Source organism: Camponotus floridanus, unplaced genomic scaffold, assembly GCF_003227725.1.
Source record: "Camponotus floridanus strain SB8 unplaced genomic scaffold, Cflo_v7.5 scaffold45, whole genome shotgun sequence".
Taxonomy (NCBI): Eukaryota; Metazoa; Arthropoda; class Insecta; order Hymenoptera; family Formicidae; genus Camponotus; species Camponotus floridanus.
In genome coordinates, this window is record NW_020229603.1 from 929,783 (window position 1) to 952,588 (window position 22,806).

At 38.1% G+C, this 22,806-nt stretch overlaps 1 protein-coding gene across 2 annotated transcripts in view; it reads right to left on the reverse strand.

Annotated features, from left to right (window-relative positions):
• Positions 1-22,806, reverse strand: part of LOC105256742 — a 234,967-nt gene that overhangs the window by 49,390 nt on the left and 162,771 nt on the right. For both annotated transcript variants that reach the window (XM_020029248.2, XM_020029247.2), the window contains one exon: positions 15,396-15,534. In XM_020029248.2, coding sequence (XP_019884807.1) covers positions 15,396-15,534 — 139 coding nt within the window. The remainder of the gene's footprint in view (positions 1-15,395; positions 15,535-22,806) is intronic.

Consider the following 22,806-nt stretch of genomic DNA (forward strand, 5'->3'; position numbering starts at 1 on the left):
CAGTTTAATTAACGACGTTAGGTATGCGAAGGTAACGCAAATGAAAGCGGGTTATATTGATTATGAAATACCGTTCTTTGTGGAGTGAGCGAAAGAAACAATACAATACCGCCCACGCACATATTATAGTTATCGCGCGCCGGTCAATATCGAAACCGCGCGGGACTCGGCGTTACGTACCTTTTATGCCAATACGAGCACGCGATATAAAAAAAAGGGGGGAAAAAGGAGGGGAAAAAAAAGGGAAGCGTAAATGACAGCGCGAGAAGAGAGATAGCGGTGGTCGGAAGAGCGAGCGATTTTCCCCCGCGCTCGCCCGCGGGCTGTTGATTTAGCCAGTCTGTTTTCCCTTCTCTCTTGGTCGTGCACCGATTCCCTCCTTCCTCTCCCAGGATTCTTTCCTCTTTCTTCTCGCAAGTCGCTCTCGCCTCGGGTGATCTGTTTCAAGTAATACACACGCGTTTTAGCGCCCCCCCCCCCCCGCCCCGGTTCCCTCGCCATGTCGTCGCCCGAGGCGCCCACGTGCACAGGGTGAGGGGTGAATTTGTTATGCATTTCATTGCATCGAACGGTTGCCGGCCCGTCCACCCCGCGGCAAATATCCTTTTCCACTCAATTATTTCATTAACCGTGTCTTCGCCTCAAAGCGATAGCTCCCCGACGCTCTTCTCTCTGCGTTCGACAGCTCTTTCGTTAAAGATAGGAGGTAGGGGGAGGTTATTATCGTCGATGAAGAGAGGCGATTTTTCGCTTTCGCGTTTAATCGACGACGAATCCGTTTCAAAGACAGATCGTCTTTTGACTGGACGAGCAGGGTCCGGTCCGGGTTAGGGCTGCTTTATCAATGCAAGTTTCATGTGGTACGTTCTATTGTGAAATTTAAAAAATGAGAGTGCACGCGCGGTAGACGAAGGGTGCGCTTAATTTGCTTAATGAGCCACGTGAAGAGCAATTTAATACAAGTTTAAAATGAGAGAGCAATAGCTGCGAAATTTTTTCCTCGGAATAATGGAACGTGAGTATCTCAAGCATGTGCAGCATTCGCAATATGTTGGCGTATACGCCAACACACATGTTCTCTTTTTAGTTTTTTTTTTTCCCAACGAGAACGGAGTATAGGAAATTTGAGAAGAAATATTTTTAATGGACTACGAATTTTATATTTTACGAAAAAATGAAAACATCGTGAAAAACGATATGCCACGTCTTTTAGCTTTTTCAGCGATTTTCCAGCTTTTCGCGTGATCATCTTCCAAAATGAATAACCTCTCCGCAAAAAGAATGCATGATTCGTGTAATTCGAAGGTTTATCTCTGCCGACAATCTTAAATTCAGGATTATAAAATTCACATGAAATTCAGAATACGAATATGTAATATATTTTACAATCAATTTCCCCAAGCAATCTTTATATTAATTACATAATTTCGGTAAACTCTTCTAGTTCAGTTTTCTCCAGAGATTTATTCGCGTTAATTGAATACATTATCAATGTTTATCCAATGAGTGCATTTTTTACATACATATACATATGATGATGTATACATAGTATGTATAAAAAATTGTGTCCATATGTTAAAAGTTTCTTGTGTTACCACGTTTTTAATTAGTATTAATGTAAAATTAACATACAACCCATAGGCTATTATTTCTATAACATTTTCATGTGTTACATTTATGTCAGCTTCATAATTTAACGCTTTGTACATGTCTCTTAGAAATGGAATATTATTTTCAGTATTTTTAACATATAATGATATATAATCATACATAATCATACATAATTTTAAACAATAGACATGTCTCAAAGTCAGTTTAACATTCTAAGAAAAGTTAAAGTGAATCTTTCAAATAATATTAAACTTTAACATACAAAAATAATCAAATTTACTAAAATCAAATGTTTCTATTACAAACAATTTAAGTTAAAATAATTACTATTATATATTAATGTCCTCAACATTTCTTACGAGTTATTGTAATTATTCTTTCATGTAATTTTTAATTAATTTGTATGTTATTTTTACATTACTTAAAGTCACAGTAACAAATATAAATGTAAAGTGTGTCAATTATTTAACATTTTTAATTTGTCTATAATTAACAAGACGAATTATTTTAACTTAAAATTTAAAGTGGACTTTCTGGGACATGTGAAAAATATTATGATTAACATTCTTTTTATTTTTTTACTGTGTATAATTTGAAGGTTTATCTGTACCGACAATTTTAAATTCAGAATTATGAATTAGAATGTGTATGAAATTCAAAACACGAATATGTAACTGTAAGTTTTAAAATCAAGTTTCGAAGCAATCTTTATATCAATTGCATAATTTCGATAAATTCATCTTGTTCATTTTTCTCCAGAGATTCAATGTTTATTCGCGTTAATTGAATACACCGATCGTTGTTTACTTAATGAGCGCATTTTTTACGTGTGATGTATATGTAAGTACACAAGCTAGTGATTGCATTCTGATTACAACTAGGCAAAAGTATATTGAACGCTCTCGTATCGATAATATGCTATTGCTTATAATTGCCGCATTATTTAACGCTTTCGTTCGGCCGTTTAATGCAATTTCAGAAGCGTATGCGCGGTCACGATCGGTCCAGCCGTCTGTCGGGTTCCGATCAACGCACACGCACGTGCGGACGACGTTGTTGCGAGATGGTGTGTGCGGCCCCGGGGTCCAGGCGCTGCAGGCGGCCTCCGGGTCGAGGCGCATTGTTGGTTTTCCCCGCTCGTGTTTGCACTGTCCGGTAGTATTGTTGCGCGATGCACACTCTCGCCACCCTCCCTCCCCCCCTCGGTCGGTCTCGTCCCCGTGGGAGCGACACACAAGGCGGGGGTATCTCATATTAGCCGCTTAATTGTCTCTATTTGTCGAAGCTCACCGCTCGACGATTCATGCCGTTCGGGGATGAGAGAGAGAGACAGAGAGAGGAAGAGAGAAGGGGATACCACTGCAGTTACTCAAAGAGATCATTCTAAAGCGTTCAGGCATCAGAAAAGCGCGAGACGAATTGCTACGATTCTTGAAGACGTACTATCATCGGTTGATATCGTGTATTGATTAATTTCTTCGATTAAATGAATTATTTAAAAAAACGAAATTAACTCGACATTTGTATTTTCTTTGGGATACCTAAAAATATTTGATATATAAATGATTATAACTATGAGAAGCATTTCGATACTATTTTAGAAAAGACAAAAATAATAGATAAAATCTATTTTCTGTATAAAGTCCATTTCCGACATTTCTAAATAAAGTTTCTTATTTTCAAATTCAACAAAGAGATATTCAGCAATAAATTAGATAACTTTACACAACAGGTTAAGTGATGTTTAACCTCATATATAAAAACAATCAAGAATAACTATTGTCACGGTTCGCATGTGAAATTTTAACATGTATTGAAAAAATGTCAGTCGATAGGATGGTTTTACATTCCGTTACAAAGGCATTATCGCGAATGTAAAAAGGTATGTCCTTTTCACGTCGCGGTATTGTCTTTGTCGTATTGAACGAGAGTTTCGAGACAGTTATTTTTTCAGCTGTTGAATTGTATTTTATAAATATTTTAGTCTCCGCTCATTTATTGCGGTATTTATTTTACATTCGGCGCAACGCGATACAATCGTTTATTTAAAAAGAATTTGAATTATCGCAATCAAATAAAGAGACTCGATAATTAAAACTAAATAAAGATAAAGTTCACGTTGAAAGAAAAAGAAATGGACAATTTAGAATGTGTTTGATGCACGTGAATTGTGTAAAGTTAAAGTATTTTTATATATTTACAAATTTTTTGACGTAATAGATAAACTCTCCAATCAACTTTTACGACATTATTTTTTATTATCAGAATTACAATACTTATTGCGTCGAGAAGGATAAAATAAGTTCGTCAGACTCATCTCTTTAGATGAGGGTATAACTTCGTTATAATGTTTCTTGTTTTTGCTTTTATGACCGAGACTACGACGCTGTCGCGAAATCTTCTTTAATCTCGTGGATATTTGCAGCGTCGAAGACTGCGGATAATTTGATTAATTCTTACCGTCGACAATAGATCTGATTAAAATGCAGCTTTGAGGTAACGCGACGAGATGGGCTCGTCCACACTCGACGTCACCTTTATATTCAATCGGGTCAGAGTGGCTTCGGCATTAAATCCTCGACGAACGCCCGTCGCCAATCTACGTTTTAATCGCCTCGTTTGCCTCGATGACACAAAGGAACAAATAGAATGAGAAATACCAGGCATCGAGAAACCGCGACAGTTGAGCGTATATTACCTTGTATAAAAGTGTCTTCTTCAAGTCTTTGGTCTCCAAGCGTCATAACGCATCGAGACAAGGTTATTGAGTTTGTACACAAAACACGTTGTAATGGGGTAAATTAAATAATACAGTTAAGAGAGAAGTCACGGCTTTGTGAAATCGCGTAAAGGCCTTCCTTCCGCGAGGAGTCGCATTATGCAAAATCAACAGTTTTTGATCTATATGACATTTAAGCTTATCGCGTTAATACACATTTCTTAAGAATTGCATAAGATTGAATTGCATAAGATTAAAAGAAATTATTTAAATCCAATTAATTATATTCTCATAACATCGTGTAATTTCAAAAGTTTTATTTCGAGACCCTTATTCGATTGCGTTAAATAAGTTGCGACATCGGGCTCGCCTACCTCGGATAACGTATGCGTATGCATTTCTGTGTGTCGCTCCACTTTCAAGTCGAGCGCGGAGAAAACTTTCAACTAAAACTGACATAAAAAAAAAAGAAATATATTTAATCACGGAGATTCATTCGTTCTTTATGCATGAAACGTAATCCGATATTGGATCAGAACACTTTATAGTGCAAATTTGTCTAAAACTGGGCATTCCGCCAACGCACGCTATACGCTTGAAATTTTAATCGCACGAATATAAATTTCGGGAGACTCAAATATATAGCGAGAGGAAAATAAAATTCACGGAGAGGTTTATGAAATATTATATATAAATTAATATTGAGTGATTATATGAAAAGAAGCAATGTTCTTTTAAGGAAGATTGCACTGAACTTTAGTTCAAGTTGTTAAAATTAAGACGCAGAGATATTCATCAGGCGACAAAGCAAAGAGTTAAATCATTCAACTTTTTCAAATATCTGTCTGTCTATTAATATACGAATCTATTATTAATTTTGAGGATTCTCTATTATCATGCTATCTGTAATTTAATTATGATATCGCGCGTAAACTATATTGCAAAGATGTGTCATGCTATTCGAGCCATTTTAATGGCTTTAGATTAATTACGAGATGAAAGCAGGGAAGTAGCGTACAATTATACACAGCGCTATTTTGGCCGCAGACTGCGAAAAAGTTGCACGTCAACAACGGTGTTACTTACACCACACGGAGACCTAATTCGCGATAATTCGTTGGTGTACGTACCCGCTGAGAGCGACCGAATTACATTCTAATTATGCAGAGTACCGCGCGACGCATACCTGACGAAAGTTCCATCAAAGAAACAGCGAATGACATTTCTGCAATAAAACCTGATTAGATTCTAAACTGCGTTACATGGATTACGCAGACTACGCAGACTGTGCGCGTACACTTACGCCATTGCATACATATTCCGCCCTTGAATATGAAATCAGGGGTGCGGTCTATATATAGACGTTCGGCTCTCCTTCATTCATTAATTTGCATCTTGCGTTACACCGCGCTACATATACAGTACGACGATCTATTAATGATTACCGGCTCATGAAAATGCAATCCTCGTAGGAATAACGCGGGGGCATCCGGAAAGTTATATAGCAGCGAGTCGCATTCATTATTAACACACACTTGACTACTCTCTATTAATTCGACAACGAGATATAGCCTCGCGCGCTAATATCGTAATTCCAATCGGAAATTTATGTAACAATCTTAAATCTTGGGCGCGGAAAAAAAGTCCATCGGAGGAAATTAACATGGATGCGCGGCGCGGAAAAGTCTCTCCCGACGATATCGTCCCTGCCGCTGGTTAAAACTTTTAATGATTTCTCGAAGATTTGTCAGCGTATCTCGCGGAGGAGCTCGCGGAGATGGATCGCTCGGGCGAAAAATAATTAGCGTTATAACTCAGAGGGAAAATCGAGAGAGCGAGAGCTCTGGCGCGGCCGTACGAGCGAACGGGAGGGCACGCCCGGTTTGTATCGGCGCTACATGTGATGGATTACAGCGATCAATGAAAGGTTGATCAGTCGGCTGATTGATTAGATAAGTTTCGGCGGTAACCGAACGAACCAGCGCCGCGCGAGTTTCCGACACTTCGGCCTGCCTTCCGTCTATTTTTCCCCGTAAGTTTTCTCTCTCTTTCGCTCCCTCGGCGCGGTGCGGCTCTTTTATTTATTCATGTCGCCCACAACACGCGCTACCAGGGTGGCGGCCATTTTCGCTGGTCAAAAACGAGCAACGGAAGTCAGGAGCCATGAGGGAGAAGAAATTAAGGTCGCGACCAGAAGCTGAAATTTTTAACAGCGCCAATTCCTTCCTACCGTCTCTTTGTCGCCCGTCCAAATGGAATTTGAAAATTGCGAGGGACTTTGTCGTCGTATTTGAGAGAGAGAGAGAGAGAGAAAGATAGAAATAGGAAAGGATCATCATTGTTGCTTGTCCATCCGGTTCTAGCGAGTTCTTATAAATATTATTCATTGTCGGTTTCTCGAATCGCGAATAACATCGTATTATACTTCGTTAAATTTTAAATTGTTGTTTTTCGCGAGGGAAAAACGAGCCAAGCGAAACGAATCCAAGAGAAGGAGATTAAAGTCATCTGTTGCACTTAAAATTGGTAGAAGAATGCATTTGTTGCTGCTAGATTTTTAATTTCTAACTTTATATTATTATTATTGTCAAAATGTAAATAAGAAGTAAACAAATATATCGCATGTATCGTACATTTGTATATTAATACATGAAAGAATAAAATTCCGACAAAATCGATGTCCTCGTGGACATCGAATGCTCGCTAAAAATTGTACATCTTTGCAATTCTGATTATTGCATTGGAAGCTCGCTGAAATGCATATGGCAGCGATTTACAGATCGTTGCTTTCAAATGTTACTTGCTTTCCGAGCATTCTCGGAATTTTGCAAAATATCCCGTGCGTTACCTCGAGTCCGAGTATCAGTGGCGATATTCGATGCTGCAGAGGATTTCCTAGACGAAACCTGGGAAAATCCTCTACTCTACTCGCATCGTCCCATCGAGTTTAAGGTCATTGAATCTGAACAATTTTCACTTCGCTACCGGTCTCTCAAGTCGGATGAAAATTTACGAGGAGAATGGAAGAAGGAAGGGTTCTGGGCTTATGGAGGGGGACCGAAAACCGATATCGCAAACGGTGCTTCCACGAGTCGAAAATGAAGAAAAAAAAACACACCGGTGGAAAACAAGAGCGGACAAGAAATTAAGATCGCAAACCGTGACTGAAACTTTCAACGCCAGCCGTCCATGTTTCTCCTCTTATGTTCTGCTCACGAAAACGCGGCATCCCCCCAAAAGTCCCACGGTGGTGAATTCCACTTTTCGTTCATGCGAAATAGCCTATGGTATATTTTGCGATTTATGAAATACACACTGAGCAATTTGCAAAAATTCTTCCGTATTCTTCACATCTCGACTGAAGGTGGGGTCAGAGAAATGTATCGAACGAATTCGGAACAAATGCAATTGAAACCACAACACGGGGCGCGACGTGTTAAAATTCTCGAGGTATTTCTAGAAAATCTGGAACTCGAAATGCAGAACTACAAATTCCGCATCACGACGGGCTTGCACTTTCGTAATAAACATTCTTATCTCGCCGCGCCGTCCTTTTCTCGGGAGAGAGGAGCGAGTCGATTCGGGGGGAGAGACGGGATAATGCATCGGCGCGATCCCGTAGCAAAATCCTCTCGCGCGCCCTCGGGTCCCGTAAATCCTGAACGCAATTAGTAAAGTGACGCGCCAACGTCGCCCATCCGAGTAAACTCGAAACTTGGTCCGTTTACCTGCATCCGTCTTGAAAGTTTCAAAATGCACAGCCAAACACGCCGAATGGTGGCTGGCGGTTTCGAGGACGACGAGAACCTCGCATTTCCGTCGCGGGCGTCACAAAGGAGAGAACGAGAACGGAACGATGAGAAACAAGGAGAGAGAGAGGAGAAGCTATTTATTGCGGGTGTCGCGGTGCAAGAAACCATCGAGTTATAGACAATCGCGAGGAAGATGGGATAAGAACCGTCCCGCGTAGAAACAGAGAGCGATAGTCGGATGGAGAAAATGGAGAACTATAGTCGAGGACAGAAAGACTCCATTCGACGTCTCTATCCACTCTGTTTTCCCTTCTTCTTTTCATGTATTTTCTTTACTTCTTTTTTCGTTATCTGCGCGCTCTCTCTCTCTCTCTCCCTCTATCGCGCTGTCTCAGCGCGACCTGAAAGGTAATTCCTTTTCGTTCTACATTCTACATTTCTATAGTAAATGGAATATCGGACGCTCGTTTGTCTGAGACCTCGTCGATGCTCCGTCTTCAGCTTCCGTTTCATTCGCTTAACTTACCGCTCCACAACAAATACATCTCTTTCGCCGATCGGATTTTCCACCGATGCTTGTTATTTATTCTTCGGTGCTCGGAATTGGGATCCAAAAATGTTCGCATAAGCTCGATTTACGCTAATCCCCTTCTTTCGATCTACTCGCGTTCGATTTTCTTCCATGTCGCGCATCCGGGAAAACATAATTCGGACGGAATATGCATAGCGACGCGGAGACATAAACTACCCTTTCCAATTTGAATCCAATCAGCGAATACTCCGTCGAGACGGTCGGAAAGGCCGCGTGACGTGGCGGAAACGCCGCTATATGTTGCGGCGCGATATTATTCATATGCCGGCGACGCGTTTGGCTCGTCACTCCGGACGCAGAGGCAATATAACTTTTTTTCCCGACTCCTCCTCTCCAGCTCGGAGTTCGAACACCCGTGTTTGTCTGTCCCCTTTTTTTGCCAGCCACGCGCGACCGGATATGACGCCGGTCGGCACGTGGAATCGCGCGGATACTTTCTCTTCCACGTTTCCCCTCCAACGATAGTGCGAAAGCGTATAACCACGGCTTCCGGTATGTCCTGGCTGCGGACATACGTTAATTCGTTGAAGCATGGCTTTTTCGAATGTTCAAACAAGGTTTTTGTTACCCCTTTTTTCGATATTCGTTACTTTGCGGAAAACAAGTAATAAGAGATAATCTAGTACTAGTAGACTTACGAGTAATTGATTATTGTTACGAATATCTACGCAGTAAAAAATTGTGCGTCCATGTGTTAAAATTTTCTTGTGTTACCACGTTTTGATTAGTATTAATGTAAAATTAACATACAACCCCCATAGGCTATTATTTTTATAACGTTTTCATATATTACATTTATGTCAACTTTATAACTTAACACTTTGTACATGTCTCTTAGAAATGGAATATTATTTTGAGTATTTTTAACATAATCATTTTAAACAATCAACATGTCTCAAAGTCAGTTTAACATTCTAAGAAAAGTTAAAATGAATCTTCAAATAATCTTAAATTTTAACATACAAAAATAATCAAATTTACTAAAATCAAATCTATTACAAATAATTTAAGTTAAAATAATTATTATTATATGTTAATGCCCTCAACATTTCTTACGAGTTATTGTAATTATTTTTTCACGTAATTTTTAATTAATTTGTATGTTATTTTTACATTACATTTAAAGTCACAAACATAAATGTAAAGTATGGTGTCAATTATTTAACATTTTTAGTTTGTCAATAATTAACATACGATGAATGAGTTATTTTAACTTATAATTTAGAGTGGACTTCTGGGAAAAATATTATAATTAACATTTTATTTTTTACTGTGTATATGCTTCGTTAATTGTTATGCCAATTAGAATGGGATTCGCGTATGTGCGGTCTAATCATTGCGAGATCGTCAAGTCTATGAGGAGGGAGCTGTATCCTCCCTAACTAGATGATCCTATTCTGATAGACGGCGATGCTACGATACCGAAGCGTGGTTAAGTGTAACGTAATATCGCTACCTTATCATCACAACGTCTCGTTAACGATTCTGTGAGGTAATTGATACAATATATCGTACTGTGAGAAGATCAAACTCTCCGGAGAATCTCAATCACAGTGAATTTAATAGGTATCAATTAGCTTGGATTCGAATTCGCATTGTCGAATCGTTAACGTAATAATAAATGATTCTTTGCCTAATTATGGTTTTATCGTCGTGTCTCGTGCAATTTTTAATTTATCTTTTACCACATGAGTATAGTGGTTGGTTTAGACAGATTCTGGTTATATTAAAAACCGTGTATGATGATGAATTAATAAACTTTCGTTAATAAATTTCGGGCTTCAATTCACACCGACGCACAATTCAATTATCTTGTACTCGTCCACGTCATTTATATGTAACCTCTGTAACCTACATCTTCCACGCCATTTCACCATTTTCCAATTATCCTACAATAATGAGACCTAATACTCCATTATTACAACGTGTCGGTTACTTTATCGCTTAAGAAGGATTAATGACAGTCGACTACCAATTTTATTATCGAACTAACATGAATAAACCCATTTCGCATCTAGTGTTGTGGGAAAATTAATTATGTAATTGCTAGATTTTCCCCACAGCACTTATAACATCAATTAATATAACTACAATAATCTTGCTGGAGCATAAAGTCTCCTTGATAAATTGAGAGAAACGTTTGAAATTATATGCGATAATTATAAAATTGAATTATAATAATTTTATTTATTTTTTTTTTAAATATTTGCTCAACTACTGCCCACATTTTGTAAATATCGCAAATATAATTCGATATATTGCATAGTAAGCTAATATTCTAATTTATTTTTCTAATATTCTAATTTATTTTTCTGATAATTTCCGAATTTTTCTTTTGTTTTCTTTGAAAATTTATTTTTTATAATTTAATTCTGTACCACTCCTTTTTTTATTCTTCACCCCATGTTTATATTCATTGATGCAATAACGATACTGCTGTCACAAGATGAGTTTAATTGTATGCAATATAAAAACAAATTGCAGATCCTCTCTACGCTTTTTAAATCGACAAACAGTTATCGCGCGGCGCAAACTGCAATCGCCTGTCATTATTTTGGATTATCGGTTACCGTTAATTGACGGTCGAGCGCAATGTATCGTACAGTCTGTTCCCGATCGAAACTATTATCGGGTCGACGAATATCACGACGATACCTGTCACGGTGAGAAATAACACGATCGGTCGAATCGAACAAAAGTATTAACGGGAAAACCGTGGGATAGTGTATCACGCTTCATAAATATCGTTGCCCGTAAATCAATTAATTGACATGCCGTATATATCGAACTCGTGTTGTAAAATGTTTACTCACCGATTGTTCATTATGAAGTAACGATTGATGGAATATATAATGCGCGCAGTAAACGTATCTTCGCGATTGCATTTTAATAAATAAATATATAATGTTTTTTTTGCATTTAAATGTTCGTTCTCGCGGAAATTTTCTCGTAATTACTTTCAGCTAGGTATTCGAAATTCGCTAGATTAGTTATCTTAAGATAAACAAGTTACTGCTAGTTTGATAACATCCATGTTACCAACAACAAACAAACTATGACGCTTACACCTATACCTATTATCCATTAATGTAGAACGTTATGCATAATTAGATGTATATTAAGCCAACAATTTAGCTTTAACGTTCGCGCAAATTGACGCATCGTAATCTGCATTGAACAATTGTGTATTTTTGATTAAAAATTCACTTTTCCTTCCTAGTCATGTTTCTTTTCCGTAGTTTTTTTTAACAATAAAAATATTACACTAGGTGATAATTTTATAACCATACATATATTTAAAGAGAAAAAAATTTTCTCTCGCGCATAAAAATTTGATAACATTTCGCGAATGATTTATTCAAATTTTTCACAATTATTTTCATTCTCCATTTCCGTGCTTCTTGTCGTATCTTCTTGTCACAAATTCTATCTCTGTCTCTTTTTCCGTTATTCGTCCTTCTCCAGCCAAAGCCGCAGTAGTGGCAGGAGGAGCTTGCTGATTGGGAAGCTAATCACGCGCTACTCTGCATTACATTAATTAAAACTTAGCTCTCAACTCTACTCGGCTTCCACGTCACCCGCCGCTCCATCTGCGTTGTCCTTTTCTTCCTCTCATCCTACCTCCATTCCCGCGATCATTTTGTCTCCGCTCGTTCGTCTATCTATCCACGTATGCCACCACTTGTATATAACGCTTGCTAAGAAAATCATGGCTGCTTCCAGCAAAGAGCGGATGTGAATAAACAATGAACTTGTCACTGGCATCATTTAATAAATAGTGCATCGCTAAGATCAATACGATCGTTGGAAATGTCTGTCTTCTCTTTCACGCTGTTATTTAAACAAAGTTCCGAACGTTTCTCGATTAATTCTGTTTCCACGAAATCGCGATAATTAATTACGATTAAGTAGAATCTATTTAATAAAAATTGTTTTTGTTGCACAAGTGAAAAGAATCTTAATTATAGCAATGCGTATGATTAATCCATCTTCCAAGAAACTTGGCATTTTATTTAATTAAAAAAAATTAATGAAAACAAATTTTATATTCGACAAAGAAAAATTTATGAAGTTAGATATTGTATGAATGGAAAGAGTCTCGTAAAAATGTTGCTATTAAGACTTATTTAGTTTATGTTTCCTATCTATTACTCGCGAGAGTTTTGCTTTCAGAAGTTGCTCCCAAGGGGTTGCACTTTCAAATGGATACCGTTTGAGAATTACTCTCAATTCAACGTCTACCTTATGTCCCCATGTCCCATAGTGATTTACTGTTGAGACTTGTTCTCAAATTGCGAAACTCCAAAGCTTAAAGTATAAAATACAAATTTTTAACTAAATTCATTTGAAAATGTAAATATTGATTCTCTACAATTCTACATATATATATTGCATTACACATAATATTGCATTATATTAATAAATAATCTGCTAATAAATTGACGGCTATCAGTATAATCTTTTTTATAATATTTATATAATCGATACATATTCAATAACAAGAATCGCGAATATATATCGCCCGAATTAATCCGCAAACTAAAACGTTTGTTATATTGTAGAAAAAAATTTGTATGATGTAAAATCGCTTTGTCCATCCGACGAAATCCCTACTCGACCCAATTCAAGGATCGCATATCCGTGAGTTTTGTAGAAATAAAAGGCAAAACGCGGATTGCGAATAAATAACATTGCACCATTGATAAGGATATTTATATCGAATTTTGAATTGCATCATACGCGCGTGATATCAACGAGAAGAAATAAATTGTTCTCGCGATTCTATCAACATTCCATCGTCTATTTTCCTTCGTTCATACATTCATCTTCCCAGGAGAGCTAATAACGATCGCGAAAAACAGCTTCTCTGTCCGCTAATGTTACGATTATAGCCGTACGTTCAATCAAGCCGAACGATCGACACAAGTGCTCGCGTTACTATACGACATCCGATATACAGGATAGCCTGCGATAGAATATCCATAAATCGAAACTACACTGGATTAGTTGGAAAATTACCTTAATTATCGACTGAAAGTTTAACTCTGAACTATGAACATTCTATCGCAGGACACTTCGTATATATTATATATATATATATATATATATATATATATATATATATATCGCGCATATTATCCGATCGAAGTGGACCACACTTTAACTTTACCTTCGATGAGAAAGATATACAGGAAGGGATTGGGAGGCGATAAACGGCAGCAAAATTGGAAAAAGTGCCGATCAAACAAAATTAATTGGGTTCTCCGCGTCGAACTGCAACAAAGCAACTCTCGCTCCGAGCGAGAACGAACCGATTCCGAGTGCTTCTCAGTCGCGAACGATTCACCCCGGAACTTTACTCTCATTCGATCGGCCGCGATATCGTTTCTGTAATTCTAACGCGGGATAAAAGATCGTGTTTGACTAGAAACTACGGCGAAAGTATACAGACAGATGGTACGGTCTATCTCGAAATATAACATGTAGATCTGTACATATACATATATATGTATATATATATATAAACGTACATGCGACGTGCGAATTTTGCAGAAAATGTGCAAATAGAAATATAGGGAAAATTCTGGTTACGGAAAAGCACACGATCGGGACAATGAAAAATGTTTTCTTTTCCATAACGTGACCGGAGGACTCGTCGTTTCAATTATTTTCCAACACTGTTGATTCGCGTCGGAGAAACATGGCGATATGAGATATAATCTCGTTATATACAACTGAAAGGTTTTTTCGAAAATGTCGAAAAATATTTGAATAATTCATACGTTAATTTTATATCAAGGCTACAAGAAAAAATTCATATTTCTCTTCTCTTTTAATTAAATTTTACCTTTCTAATGTTAATAAGGGACCTGATAATTATATTTCATGCGATTCGATTTCTCAGATTATTAACCTCTAGTTGAATATTTCATAAAGTAACATATAAAATGTAATACTGTACAATGTGATATAAAATGTCATTTTATGTCTTACGAACGACTTTTCACGAAATAAGCCGTATAAAGTCTCTGAGAGGAACTGTGGAAGTAACTACCGCACGCGATAGTTAGCGCGCTATAGCGATCGTAATTATAAATTACACGTGGCTTTTATAACGAACTGAAAAGCAGTGCTTTTTCGCGCGGTAGACCATGGGATGGAAAACCGAGGCCGGTTCGCCCCGGGGCTCGTTCGCGAGCGGTTTCTATTTAACATTTAGTCATACGTGTTCGTGTACATTCGTCGACTACGCATTTGTCGTAAATCCCATCACTACACACGTGCGGCAAATGCGCCAGTGGACTTGTAAAGGTAACATATATCGATATACGAGAGCACGCGTGCGCTGCCGGATCGCTCGTTCTCTTCGATCTCAAAGCCACCCCTGCTCCGGTTTCACGGATGGAATTTCAGGAGAAACGTTTTATACGGTGAGTGCTCTCTCTCTCCCTCTCTATCTATCTACCTATCTATCTCTATCTCTATCTATCTCTCGGCTGGCACGTCGCCTCGAGCGCTTTGTCGGAGGGCAGTTAATTAATAAAAGCTGGAAAGAAGGGAGCGCGCGCGGGAGCGACCGGAGCACCGGGCGTTGATTCGTAAGGTGGAGGAGAAATGGGAGGGAGATACGATGGGAGGTAAAAGGATAGAATACTATACTATCGTTTCATATCGTTCGATCGGTCAAACTTCACTTGCAATTCAAACGAGGGATACTCACACGTCGTGAACGAGAAACTTGTCGCCATTTTTCTCTATGCAGATGCCCTTGCTGGTGATTTCGGAGCCGTTGACGGTCACCAGATCCGTGTTCCCAGACTGGAACCACCGGCCGTACCATTCCTCCGGGAACGTGCAGCCTGAAACGGGAGGAACAGTTAGAAAGAAGGGGTTGAACCGCTGCCTGCGGGCGATATACTCGCCCGGTCGACAAGTTTTCAGATTTTAATCTGAGGATCTGAAACTGTGCGCGCCGGAAACGCAAAACAATTCGTACAAAACATCGTGTGCTGCGATATTTTTCAGCCGGCGGGCTTGTACGCGTCAGGGTTACCGTTCTTCAACAACCCGGCTAAGAGAGGAACGTAATGAAACAATTGTAACTGGTGTTTCTTTCCATTTCTTCCATTCTCTTGGAAACGAACCGCACAAAATGTCGAGACCCGCAGGATTATTTTCTCCACGAAACGTGGCGATTGCGCAAACTGTAAAGTCCGTGTTTCTCTTCGAATCGAAAAAAGAAAATACTAGGGTTACATCGATGGAAAGATAGCCGTACAACCTGTTCTCTATTTCACGATGATCCGAACCGTAAATTGATTGCAACTGGCTGTATTTATCTGTAGATTATATACAATTATAAAATATGAGCTTCGTATCGAACGTAATGGGAAATCTTTCGCTGCAAATCCCAAAATACAATGTCTGAGAAAAATAGAGCACAGAAAAATATAATTATAAAATAACATTTTCTTCAAATATTTTCTGTGCCATACGATTCGATAGCAGAAGGAAAACGCCATTTTTTTCAGACTTTTGAATAATCAAAATAGAGATTCGTTGGTAAACGATCATTGGGATGTTGCTTCGTCACTGCGAAAGAATCTTTCTCCTCCGGATGGACGTCTTTACCGCCTGATTCTTCATGGGCCGCGAGCGTAAATCCGAGATTCCGCGAATATTTCGGATTCCCCTGGCAACGGAGTTCGCCGCGAGCTCAAACGAAGTTGTAAAAATGGAGAATCTCCTTAGAGAAATCGAATTATCGTGAAAACATGAGCGAGCGAGAGAGAAACTGATTCTCCTTCCTCGTCGCGCGATCGTTCATCCTTCTTGGACTTCCCTCCCTCTCCCCTCTCTTTCTCTTTTTCTCTCTCCCTCTTTCTCCACGTCTGCATCTGTAGGAACGAGGATTACAACGAGGAGCGACGTCGCGATTAAGCATTGTTTGCCGGAAGCATTTTGCATTTAATAAGTCCAAGTGTTTCGGAATCCCAGATGAGCGGGGAATCGACGGAGGGTAGACGGAAAGGGTGCGGAGGCGGGGCACCAGGAAAGACGGGGAATCTTGCGAATTCGCTATAAGAAGATACCGACTTCCTCCCGCGACTGTGTCTCGAAGTTGCGAAAACGGAGTCGATGGAAACGACAGCAGATGGGATTTATTAATATTCGAGAGAGAAGGAGACATTGACGTTTTGTATTAATGCGGCCATGTGGACGGGAGAATCTCCCGCGTTCCTCCCGTTATCGGATACCAGATTGGTTCTGGACATGTTCGGCCATTATCGCGGCTCTTAATTTCCAACCCGCTCCCATAGATTACGTGCGGAGAACTGCAACGCGTATCGAGTATCCCCATAGGTGTCTAATAGCAGGTATATCGCATGACTGCGTTGTTTCCAATCGCGATTACGTCTTCAGTTACATTAATATAATGTCTACGAGCTCTATTCTGCGCTTTCAAAGAATTTCCCTCTCTTTGTTAATGATAATTAGATCTAACAGTAAGATTATATGTTATGCATCTATTATTATTTTTCAAGAAAGATTTAATTAATAAATCGGCTTGAAAATATTTATTTAAAACTATGTTTTTTATAAAATGATAAAATAATCTATTTGCTATTACACACTAAGCACTGCTCTTTTAAATGATAAGAAGCTTTTTTAATTGTCAAACTTTTCTACGCGGTACAGTCCAAGAGCAAGTGCACATGCTTATTTACCCGAGTCCAAATTTTTTTCCTATTTTCGACCTCAATTTTCAATGTAACATTTATTTAGCGATATTATAGAGACGCGTGGGAGGTATCGCCGACCTTTACCTGGAGGACTGAGAGAAGGAATGAAGAAAAAAAATCGAGGAAAGAAAGTTAGAGACAAGGTGAGAGAACGGGATAAAGAGAGAAGGAAAAAATAAGCAGCCACGGCATAATTAACGGAAATTGGAGTTAGGTCAAAAAGCAAAGTTATCGGGGAGAGTTTCGTCGGGAGAACGCACGGCAACCATTTCGCGCAGGCGGACTAGCTTTTTCCGGGACAGCCGCTGATATAATTACTAATTAATTACCGTTGCTGCCGCGCCGTTTCGGCGAGCGCTTAAAAGGACACTGCACGAAACGGAAGTAACTATAATCTGCCTCCCAGGTGGCTCTGAACGAAGTGATATTTTACGCATCAAGCCGACGCTTGTCCATTATAACAGCTTGTCGATGCTGTCCCTGAGCTGTGACTATTTTAATAGTCAACGTCATGCTTGCGGTTGTATTGTTAGTCGATTCTTTATAACACCACAAAGCTTGCGCAAGCGTGCCGTACGATTATTTTCATTCTCAAGGATAACAGACTTTTTTGTTTCCTTGTGTCTTGCAACCTTGAGAGTTCGCAATTTAACGTGACGCATCGACACGCGTTGAAAAGCGATATAATAGAAAGCAGACTATAAAATCTGCTTTGAGAAAGTCAGTTTCGTATAGGGACATTTGTATCAATTTCAATTTTATTTCCTCATTTTTCCTTATTTGCTTCCGTTATTCCTGTTATAAAATGCCTTCGTGCAAATTCTTGCTTTCCTGTAATTCATTCAAGTCGAGAAATAACGAATACAACTTGTATATCTCGGTATCTTAGGAGCCCGCAGGGAATATTATATTGTCCGGCTCGCGGGACATTCTTTATGTCGATGCTTTCTCTCTCCTTTTTCGCAACGGGAGCACATTTAATGTCTTTACGTATGGTACGATTTTGTCATAAAGATCGCACTGCGGGAGAACGATTCTAGGAAATAAGAGTGGATTAAAGCTTGACCCACCATGGACCGAGAACTCGTATTTTCTGTAAACTGCGCAAACTTCTTCACAAAAGAAGAATCGGTGCTCATTCAAAAAGAAGCTTGCGCACTTGCGTAACAAGCTGGAGGGATCAAAAGCGAAAACGAACGTGAAAACGACCTACAAATCACCGGGAGATCCGAAATCGATCTGCTCAGAATCAAATTATTGTTCTTATTATCTCGTCATGATAAGATCCATGAGAAATATTCTATCGGAAGGGATCTGTTTTGTTGTTTAATTCAATGTTGGAAATTGAAAGATAAATGGAAGCTCGAATCAAACTCAATAATGATTATTTTCGGAGGGTCGATGCGTACGTAAAATTATATGGAAATATACTAGATAGAATCGTATTTCGCCTGTAAGATTTTCATCTTGTATGCTAACATTTGCTTATCGCTATTTTATTTTATAATTGAAGTTTAATCTTTAAAAGACAAAACTGTATCTTTGTGCTGTGGTAATTTTTTGCCATTTAATGGCTGGGACTATATCTGTTTAAATGATCAAGAATTGTATAGAATTATATATTAAAAATATATATTAAATTATATATTAAAAGCTAAAATTTTAAGAATTTATAAAACGTCAATTTCATAAAATTCGCATTTTTATGTTAGTTTTCGTAAATATAATATTTTATAATCCCCATATGAATGTTTACTCCATAAATATATTCGAAATAATAAATTATTACTAATGTATATTATACATTACAATAAATCACTATTTTTAACAATATTACTCAACTATAATAAAACACTTTGATAAAATTTTTGTCACATTAATCAACATTGATAAAGTACAAACAATAAATTTAAATATTAGTATATTAAAATTAATTTGTATTTAAATTAATTAAAATTAATATTATATCACCATATAATTAATTCGTAATTATATCTTTTGCAATTTTTAATTTAATCCTTTTATTTCAATTGATTTACTTTATGATAAAACATTACTGGAAAAATTTTACAGTAAATATTAACAGTAAAATAATATTTTTTTAATAAAGAAAGACATTCATACAAATGGACTTAGAGATATCAAAAGTTCCTTAAAACTTGATAAAAACTTGGAAACTCACGTAGCCGTCCGTCGATCAATTGATCATCAGGAGGAGTTAAAAAATAGATTACCGAAGAAGCATGAGAAGAAAAAGAAAGTGGAAGACTACATACAGAGATTAGCAATTTATACTTAGCCGACGTTCGCGAATTATTGAAAAAAATCACTCAAGTGTAAGATAGTTCGAGATAAACTTTTCACACACAGCACAGCCCAAGATATAACAACAACAATTCAATACGTCATATATAGCACTCTACAAGATATTTTTTCACCTTCTCAAAAATATGCTAAAATAAAATAGAGATAGAGTAAAAGAATGAATATAAGTAAGGATATATAAAGTTTACAATAATTGTGAAAAAAAATTGCAAAAAAAACGCAAGATAAAACGAGACATTTATTATGTTTCTATTATGTTTCTGAAAAAAAAAACAGACATTCACAAATAGACATTCACACACCGATTATTTTCGAGTTAGAGAGCCGTGACTTTCTTCCTCCAAACGATTAATTCAATTTTTCTGTATACATTTGCGCATACCTACACGTCCTCGAGCATCTATCGTTGAGAATGATCGGGTTTCGGATGAAATAACTTGATTAAAATAATCTATCACCCGCTAGTGACAGGGATGATTGGCTATCTCAGTTAAATATGATGGAGGGGCCATCTCTGTACTCGTGCACATAAGCGTCCCATATATTTCTCTCTCTCCCTCTCTCTCTTTCTTTCTGTCACTCTCTCTTTCATTCCGTCGTATTCGCTCGCTCGCACAGTTAGCCTGATATTTTCTCCTGGCTAGCTCTCCACCTCTGTATCGACAGAGGCAAATTGATTGGTAATATGTGGGCACTGCCCATCTACCAACCTCCGTGACATTTACCAACGGAAATGCCTCGTTTTTTCCGATATCCGAGCTTGAAAGAGTCGCTGAGAGGGCTTTTACCGTAGGAAATGAATATTACAGGAATGGATATCGTGCATCGGCACCTGGCCGACGATATTACAACGTTCGCGAACATATACGTACAGTTATGGCGGCTGAAAACACAAAAAAGAGCATATACGCCTAGAGCAGTAGTAGTAGCGCGATGTAGTCAGACATATTCAAAGAACCTGCAGAAATACGGATATTTAAAAGTTTATCATAAAATATCAGCAAATATACATACAAAACACGCATACACATATATATTATTTATATAAATATTTTCATTCCAAATTAATATATCCAAAATTAGTGGCATAGAAAAAAAGTAGTCTCTCAATGATATCAAACTTGCGTTTGTAACGTCCAAGTGTGCCGATTCCCAGACAGCTAATAACAAAGGTTTGAGGAACAAAAAAAGCAATTTTCTTGATCGATATAATAGATATTCTAATCTTATGAGCGGTGCATACAGACTGCGATATTGCACATATCCTGCGTCAGCGAGTGATTGCGTGCACATCGTGCGTGCAAATGCCGCGGGATACGTCCTGAGAAACACGTCAAATATGAGTGACAACGTCCTGCACAGATATATAGGAATTAGGGGAGCGTATTGGAAACCGATCGACATATATACGACCAATGAGACGGAGCGAAGACGAATGTGCCAATCATCTCAAAGGGATTGTGCATGACAGCAATCTTTGGATTATTCAAAAATATATCTTCTAGTTACAAGTTCTTTTTGTCTCTTTTTGTCTTTTTTTTTCGTATTAACGGCCTGTAATTGTGTTATGATCAAGAAATGCTTGATTTCTATAAATAAATCTTTGATTTAAATTTTTATCATGATAAATTCAAACATCTTTTAAATTGATAAATATGTTTTAAGTTAGCAAGAAGAAGATTTTTAACGTCATGTAACATTGATATAGTGTTACATTTTTGATTTCTCGTGAGAAAGAAAAGTTGACAGCACATCGATATCTTTTTTCGTAGGGATGTATCTCCTACTGAAGATTTCTCTCCTCAAATCATACAACGTGTCAACAAGATATCTCTTTTCACGGCAAGAGAAGTGCAGCAAAAAGGGCGAAAAATGTTTCATCTCTATTAAAAATTTTCTCTACCGAGCTCTACAAAGTAGATATTTAATTAAATACAAGAAAGACTGAAATCCCCACGCGAGCGCGAACGCGTTTATATGTGAGTACGTGTATGAATACGAGTGCTCGGCCGCGCTTACATGTGATCAATATATATACGGGTCAGTGATTATCCGAGCCTTTGTTGCACGTTTTCTATTGTTATTATATGTTTAAAGTAGTTTCCGGAACAAAAAATATTTGCATGCCGCGAGACGTGAAATGGGAGCGCCTAACGTTATTAACGGCGCGGATAAAAGAAGGATGCCCAGGATTTTAATATAAAAGCGGACGAGAGTTCCGCTGTAAAGATGTTTTTATAACGCGTGTTTACGTAATGCGCCTTCAACATGAAGCAGCGAATAAAATTGCATTCATTCAATTCCTAAATTCGGTTGCGGAGCATCCGGTGTATGTAATCGCCATCATCAACATACAAAAGCGCGCGCTCTGGAAACCTGGATACCATATGAGAATTACTCGCTCCATTGTCTTGCAAATTATTTTCCAACGGCGAAACTGTACATGGAACATTAGAGAACGGTCGTATTTTATAAATCCACATTAATTAAATTTCGCGTGTGCTGCTTTTCAGCGAAACTTTCGTGCGTTTTGCGTTGCGCGGAATAAAATTTCATATTCATCTGTGTGCGTATGTGTCATGTTTCCGATAAATATTCATTTTGTGATTAATTCGAACGGCATTTACAGCGCTCGTTCGATTTTATCGGTGCAGCTAATATGTAAAAATTGCTTCGATCCAAGTTGGTTACATTTGACAGTTTCGTTGGAAAAAAATTTTGTTTTGTGTATATTATATCGTATGTAACATATACGCCCAGAGAAAAAAAAAACATAATAATCCAGTAAGTAACGGGAATCCAACACAAGAAAGACGATTCCCTTCGTCGCATCGTTCGGCCAATACTTAAGACCTGGCGTTTCAATTTCGCGATATCATCGAATCGTTGATGGGTAGTATTGTAAGCGTAGTCGCCGCGTCACATTTCCCAGGAAAAACCATTTTCCGCTCGGCGAGACTTTCGTCCTACCGCCGCCGCATGCGGCGTATTATAAATTGAGATAGAGAATCCTATATACACACGAATAACCGATGCCAGGGCGAACTGTTGCTGGGGCGGATT